Source organism: Nicotiana tabacum, chromosome 22, assembly GCF_000715075.1.
Source record: "Nicotiana tabacum cultivar K326 chromosome 22, ASM71507v2, whole genome shotgun sequence".
Taxonomy (NCBI): domain Eukaryota; kingdom Viridiplantae; phylum Streptophyta; class Magnoliopsida; order Solanales; family Solanaceae; genus Nicotiana; species Nicotiana tabacum.
This window is the reverse complement of record NC_134101.1, coordinates 79,269,370-79,277,343: the sequence shown is the minus strand read 5'-3', so window position 1 is coordinate 79,277,343 and position 7,974 is coordinate 79,269,370. Positions and strand designations below refer to the sequence as shown.

The window sequence follows — 7,974 nt, the reverse complement described above, 5'->3', positions numbered from 1 at the left end:
GAAAGGTAGAGTAAAACTCCCTGGATCTCCATACTTTTGTGGGAGTTTATTTTGCAAGATTGCGGCAATGATCTGTGAGCTTGACAACTGAGGTCTCTTCTATCTTTCTCTTCTTAATAAGGATCTCCTTCAAGAATTTGACATAAATTGGCATTTGTGAGAGAACTTTTGTGAATGGAAAATTTACATTAACCAATCTCAGCATATCTAGAAATCTCTGAAACTGCTTGTCTAGATTCTCTCAATACAACTTTTGGGGAAAGGGCAGAGCAGGAATATGCTCGCTCTTATTATATTACTCCCTTCTTGAAGTTCCCTCCTCCTTTTTCTCAGCTCACTTCTTACCCTTCTTCTTCTTATCAACTTTATTTTATAGCTGCTCCTCACCTTACTTTTCAGGGACCACCTCTTTTTGCACTAGGGTGGGATCTTTCAACACTTGCCCATTTCTCAATGTCACAACATTTACTATCTCTTTGGGGTTTCTTTCAGTATCAGCTGGCAAAGTACCACGTATCCTTTCAGACAATATGGTGGCAATTTGTCCCACTTGTTTCTCCAAGTTTTGCAGCCCTGTGCCAAGTTCCTTGATAGCTGTACCATAAGCATCTAGCCTCTCATCTGTCTTGATAATAAAGGACTTCATTAGATCTTCTAGACCAGGCTGATTGGATTGTTGAGGTTGAAAATGCGGCCTCGGCTGATTCACAAAACCAGGAGCTCCTTGAAATCTGGAGTTATTTTGTTGCCATGCATTTGCTGTACCCCTCAGGTGAACTCTTTGAAAACCTGGGGTGCTTCTTACCCATTGCATTGAAGTTATAATTACCCACAACATTAACTTCTTCAATTAATGCTTGACACTCATGAGTAGGGTATCCTCTTCCACATATATCACAAGCTGTGTGATTCTCATTTTGTATTGAAGCTAAGGTCAGCTTCCTTATCTCTTTCACCATGGCATCAAGTTGTACCTACACATATGTGTTAGCATCAACTTGGTGAACACCATTCGACCTTCTACTTTTAGTAATTTTAGAAGTCCACTGATTTGCATCTTCAGACAACTCATCAAGAATAGTGACTATCTCCTCTGGAGTCTTTTTCATCAACGGGCATCCAACTGCATTACTCAATGTTCTCCGTGAGGTCGGTGTCAATCCATCCCAAAAGTCCCGGAGTTGCATGCATAGTTCAATTCCGCTATGTTGACACTTTCGTACTATCTCCTTAAACCTCTCCTAAGCTTCAAACACCGTTTCAGTCTCATTCTGGCAGAAGTTATGGATTTCTCTTCTAAACTTGCCCATTTTAGCTGAGGAGAAATATTTAGCAAGAAGCGTTCTAGTCATCTCCTCCCATGTTCTAATCGATCCCTAGGGCAAGCTTCGAAGCTAGTGTTTTGCATCATCTTTAAGTGTGAAGGGGAATGCCTTTAGATAAACTGCATCTTGTGACACACCATTATATTGAAAGGTGTACATTATCTCCTCGAAGTCCATCAGATGATTGTTTGGATCTTCGTTCATCTTTCTGTTGAAAACATAGTTGTTTTGAAGCGTTTGGAGCAACCCTTGGTTCAACTCAATATTTTTAGCTGCAACTGGAGGTGGTATCACACTTGACAAGCCTTGGTTTTAGACCGGTATAACATAATCACCAAGTGGTCTCCGTTGGCCGGGAGCTATGTTTCCGAACTGGTCTGCACCCACGGGCTGATTCTGAGCCATTCTCTGAGCCCTCTCCTCTTCATAGACAAGTTGTGCATTTTGAAGAGCTGTCACCTCAGCATCTCGTGTAGCTTTATCTCTTTGCTGGGCTGCCTCTCTTGCAACCAAATCAACATTATCATCATCTCCAGCAATATCTTTCTTGGTTCAGGATTTCCCAACCTTCTCTACTTTCTCAGCGAGATTTCTTTCCTTCCTCAACTATTTCAATTGTTTCTAGATTTCTGGTTCGTATGGTTGCGATTACTTACCAGAAGATCGAGTCATGCACCAATCTAACCTATAGCCTGCGCACAGTCAAAGAACTCCAAACGTAAAAAGGGAAAAAAAAAAAGAAGAAAAATTCCTGAATTAGCACTACAAACTATTTCAAACACTATTGATTGCCAATCACCAGCATAGGCGCCAAAATTTGATGTGCGCAAAACACACACTAAAATATGTTCGCTAGTCGAATATAGTAAACTATAATATCGTATCCGTAGGGATTGGAGTTAAACAGTATTATCGTAGTTTGTATCTATATTGCTATCCAGGATGATCAACAATGGAGATTTATATGATTTAAACTAAAATTAACTAAGAGTCTAAACTATCGACTAATGACAATCAACGAAGGTATTGAGCAAAGGAAGTTATCAATTGGGAGAAGACAAGGTTGATAGGATAGGTGCAAGACAAATGTTTGCATTTAACTTTAGATAATTCACTTCTAATATTCAAGTGAGTCTCTCGAATTCACTTGGTTATAAGTTCAATTAATTAGTAGAAACTCCTCTCTCGATTAAGTCTCATCCTCACAAGATGAACCCATTTTAATCACGTAAAGATATGCAAGAATTCGTAGTGGATTGGTTTTTAGGAGAACCTCTCTTGATTATCCTCCTAACTAAGTTTAATAAACAATTCAACTAGCCTCTTCCAATTACTAAGAAGAATTAATGAATTCAACCAATAAAATATATATGTAACAGTTAAAACATCCAAAATGATTCAATACATAAAGACTAGAATTAAATATCCATAAACAAGTATCAAGATACCAAATCCATCAAACCCTCAAGAGAACTACTCCATGGATATGGAATAATTCATCATAACAATGTTTAAATAAAAGGAAAACATAAATGGATCCAAACTCGTCTTGAGTGAGGATTGAATGATGAAGTCCTTGAGCTTTTGCTTCTCCCTCTCCTCCTTGGCTTCCTACAGTCTAAGATGTGTCAAAAGTCATTAAAATAATATTTTTACATGTATTTATACTAAGTAGGGTCGGACCCAGACAAAAATACTTTTTCCGGTGCTAACTGGGATAATAACTCAGTAATAATTGCACAAGCGTGCCGCATTAGGTGACGCGCCAGGCGGGGCGGTGTGGGGAAATCCAGAGAGATTTTAATTTAACAGGAGCAGAAAAATATGCAGCCACGGTGCCCCACGCGCTGCTCCATGCGCCGTGGCTGTGGAACTTTCTCAGAGTAAATCTTTTTCGCTCCCTTTTTGATATCCAGGCTCGGTCCTTGACCCCCGGACGCTATCCCGGCTTAATTCCTTGGGCTTTTACTCAGACTTCAAAGCTCCAAATCACTCGAATTATCTCTATAACATTTACATAGCTCAAAATCCTCCTACAAGGCATAAAATATACAATTAGTACAAAAAACTAGCGATTAAAGCTAAAACTCTATTAAAGTGCAGTAAATTAGAGTGCAATAAGCGACTAAAATATGCAATTATAGCCTACCATCAGCTATCTAACCATCCCGCAATGGTTTGTTGTTTCCATGCCTTGTCATTTAAAGGTCTTATTTCTGCTGATGATGTCTTCTTCGTAGTATGCTTTCTGTTGTTGCCTTATTCAAAACCTTGCTAGAAAAACCTAATTGGGACAAAAACTGGATGTAGGGAAAAAGAGTGCAGCACCTACTTTCACTACAAGTGGTGCTCATCAACAATAATAACTTTTTAGGTGAGTCATATTGCAGTTCCTCGGCAGTTTGACCCCATCCTGGTTTTCCAGTTCATATGATCCTTTCCCGGTGATAACTGAAACTCGGTAGATGCCTTCCCATACCGGGACCTTTTTTCCTGCGTTGAGATCCTGGGTGTTTTGAGTCACTTTTCTTAAAACTAAGTCTCCCACTTTGAAATAACAGAGATTGGCCCTTCAATTATAGTATCTTTCCATTCTTTGTTTCTTGGCCACCATCCTTATGTGCTCCAAGTCCCTGCGTGCGTCAAACGGCTCCAATTTGACTAGCAATGCTTCGTTGTTTGTTTCTTCATCTGCCCTTAAGTATCGCAAGGTCAATTCTCCTATTTCCACCAGGATCTGAGTTTCTGCTCCGTATACGAGAGAGAAAGGTATCTCTCCCGTGCTTGACTTAGTCATCATTCGGTATGCCCACAACACTTCCGGTAACTCTTCGGACCACTTGCCTTTTGTTGCTTCCAACCTTTTTTTGAGGTTTTGAATAATCACCTTATTGGTTGATTCCGCCTACCATTTGTGCTCGGATGGTATGGCGAAGATGTGATTCTTTTAATCTTCAAGTCTTCAAGGAAGTTTTTGACCTTTGAGGCTATGAAGTGTGGCCCGTTGTCGCAGGACCTGCCTTAACCCACTTAGTGAAGTAATAAGTTAAAATTAAAAGAAACCTTACCTTCCCGAGGGACGGTGGCAGTGATCTGACTATATCCATCCCCTATTTCATGAATGACCATGGGGATAATACCAAATGTAGCAGTTCTGCCGGTTGGTGTACTAATAGCGCATGGCGTTGACACTTTTCGCATTTCTAAATGAATGCCTTAGCGTTTTGTTCCATCCGGGGCTAGTAGTATCCTGCCTTAACTAATTTTAACGCCAACTAATCTGCACCTGAATGATTTCCAAAAATTCCTTTGTGAACCTCTCTCATGACGTAATTAGCATCGGAGGCTCCTAAGAATTGGGCCAACGGGCCTTGGAACGACCTTCTATATAACTGTCTGCCCTAGAAGCTGTAACGAGTTGCTTTGGTAGGGAGTGCCCGAGTTGCCTTCGGGTCTTCGGGCAGCCTGCCGTGCTCAAGGTAGACGATGATTTCATTTCTCCAGTCCCAGAGCAGGTTGGTTGTATTTACTTCATAATAATCGTCCACATCCGGTACAGAGTGCATGGGCTGTATGGCCATACTGGAATCTAATCCCTTCATTTCCGTGGATGAACCCTGTTTGGCCAATACATCTGCTTCTGCGTTTTCTTCTCTTGGGATGTAGGTGATTGGCCATTCCATAAACCATGAGAGCAGAGTTTGAACTTTCACCACATATCGTTGCATGCGTTCCTCCTTGGTGTCAAAGATTCCATACACTTGATTTACCACCAGTTGGGAATCACATTTGATTTCAATGACCTCGTAGTCTAGTACCCGGGCCAATTCAAGTCCTGCAATCAAATCCTCATACTCGGCTTCATTGTTAGTCAAGGGAAAAACTTTTGTGGCATGCCTCAAGACTTCTCCCTCGGGCGTGATTAAGACCACCCCGAGCCCGGACCCTTTCACATTGAAATCTCTATCCGTAAATAAGGTCCAAACTTCTGATGTTGTTTCTGACACCATCACTAGTTCTTTTATGTCCACAGGGAGTAGCCCGGGACTAAAATCGACCAAAACTCATGATTTGATCGTAGTCCTGGGCTATATTCAATATTGAATTCACTAATTTCAACTGCCCACTTGGCCAGTCGACCTACCAACTCAGGTTTTTGAAGGACATTCTGCAGGGGAAAGGTTGTCAGCACAACTATCAAGTGGCAAAAAAAATAAGGCCTAAGCTTTCGAGCAGCGACTACGAGAGCTAAGACTAGTATTTTGAGGTGCGGATAACGAGTTTCCGCTCCCGATAAAATTTTGCTAACATAAAAGATAGGAGATTTCGTGCCTTCATCTTCCCGGACTACAAACGACACTTACTGCTACCTCTGAGACCGCTAAGTATATTAGCAAATGTTCGCCTTCCTTCGATTTAGAGCCTGTTGGCATTCTGGAGTCTATTCAAAGTTGTTGTTGTTCTTCTTCAGAAGTGAGAAGAAGTGATGGAATTTTTTAAAGATCGAGAAATGAACTTGCTTAGAGCAGCCAGTCGTCCGGTTAGTCTTTGGACCTCTTTCATGATTTTTAGCTGGTCTGGAATGTCCTCGATGGCTTTAATCTTGTCGGGATTGACTTCGATCCCCTTTTGTCACACCAGGAAATCCAAAAATGTACCGGAGCTGACTTCGAACGCATAATTTTCGAGGTTAAACTTCATTTTCTGCTTCCTTAGGTTGTCAAAGGTTTCCTGGAGGTGTTTCAAATGGTCACCTGCGTTCGAAGACTTAACCAGCATATTATCTATGTAAACTTCCATTGTTTTCCCTATTTGCTTTTCGAACATTTTGTTTATGAGCCTCTGATAAGTTGCTCCGGCGTTCTTAAGCTCGAAGGGCATCACATTGTAGCAATATGTGCCAAAATTCATTATGAACGAAGCTTTTTCCTGATCCTTCGGTTTTATCTTAATTTGGTTGTACCCAGAATAGGCATCGAGGAAACTCATCAACTCATTCCCGGCCATTACATAAACCATTTGATTAATGTTTAGCAATGTGAACGGGTATTTTGAGAATGCCTTATTTAGATCCCTATATTTTATGCACGTACATAATTTATTATTCTTGTTTGGAACTACGACTATGTTAGCTTGCCACTCGGTATACTTTACCTCCCAGATTGAACCGATATCAAGTAATCGTGTTGTCTCTTCTTTAACAAACATGTTTTTGACCTCGACAATTGGGTAATTCTTTTGCCTTACTAGCGGGATGTTTGGATATGGGCTTAGTTTGGGCACGACCACCTCTAGCGGGATACCTGTCATATCCGCGTGCGACTATGTAAAACAATCAACGTTAGCTTTAATAAATTCAATAAATTCTGATCTAAGCTTGGGGTCTAGCCTTGTCCCCAAGTGGAACTTCCTCTCTAGAAACTTTTCGAACAATGCCACTTGTTTGAAGCATCCGTTTCTTTCAGTACCTGGAAATACCTTCGTACCTGGTAGGATTCGGACGGCTCCTCCTTTTTGTCATCTTCGTTTAGTTCGAGAGCAAGCGTCGGTTCGTGTAATTGCTATGCCGCGTATTCCTTCCCTTTACTACTGGAAACTGAGACTGCGTTCGTTGCCCATGTTTCCGGTTGATCTCCTTTTATTTGTTTGATTCCCTCTGGAGTTGGGAATTTCATAAGTTGGTGATATGTTGATGGTACAACCTTTATCTCGTATAGCCATGGTTTGCTAACAATTATGTTGTAGCCCATGTCGCCGTGTACTACTTCAAATAAGGTAGTCTTCATGACCCATTCGGCATTCATGGGTAGCAAGATCTCCCCTCGGGTGTTCACACTTGCTAAGTTGAACCCGACAAGGAGTTTTGTTGTCGGAATGATGCTTCTGGTTAGCTTGGCTTGCTCCAGCACTCTCCATTGAATGATGTTGGCTGAACTCCCTGAGTCCACCAAAATACGTTTAATTTGAAAATCTAGAACGTTAAGATAAATTACCAGGGTATCCTTGTGCGGCAATAGAAGTCCATCAACGTCTTCTTCTTTGAAAGTGATGTTGTCCTCGACGACTTCCCATAGTCTCTTGCTATGAGTCACCGATACTTTTGTCTTTTTTGCTGCCGAGAAGGTAACACCGTTGATCTCGTTTTCCCTAAAAATCATGTTGATGGTTAGCCGGGGAGGGTCTTTTCCTATTTTTGAGGGATTTGCGTTGTCCCGGCTGTGACCTTAATTGTTTTTAACCCGGTCGCTTAAGAACTCTCTGAGTTGGCTATTTTTCAACAACGTTGCCACCTCCTCATGCAGATGTCGGCAGTCCCCAGTCCGCTGGCCGTTAGTCCCATGATACTCGCACCATAGATTAGGATCCCATTTGCTAGAATCAGATCTCATCCACCTCGGGAACTGTGCTTCCTTGATATTCCTTATCGCCGATACCAGCTCCACTACGTTGACATTGGAATTGTACTCGGACAGCCTGTGATAGGTGGAATCTTGGGAACCCGATACCTCTTTATCTTGCAATGACCTGTTATTCCGACCGCTGTCAGTTCTTCTATTGGAAGCGAACCTATCCACCAATCGCAAAGCTCTTCCGCATCCTTCGGCCCTTTCGTTAGGAAAAAAATCAGCCCTTATAAGATCGTCGATCT

General features: G+C 41.6%; 1 protein-coding gene across 1 annotated transcript; it reads right to left on the bottom strand.

Annotated features, from left to right (window-relative positions):
• Positions 1–6,886: 6,886 nt before the first annotated feature.
• On the bottom strand, positions 6,887–7,483 carry LOC107813291 (uncharacterized). Its single transcript, XM_016638542.1, has one exon. The coding sequence runs from the start codon at positions 7,481–7,483 to the stop codon at positions 6,887–6,889; it is 597 nt and encodes a 198-aa protein (XP_016494028.1).
• Positions 7,484–7,974: the final 491 nt, after the last annotated feature.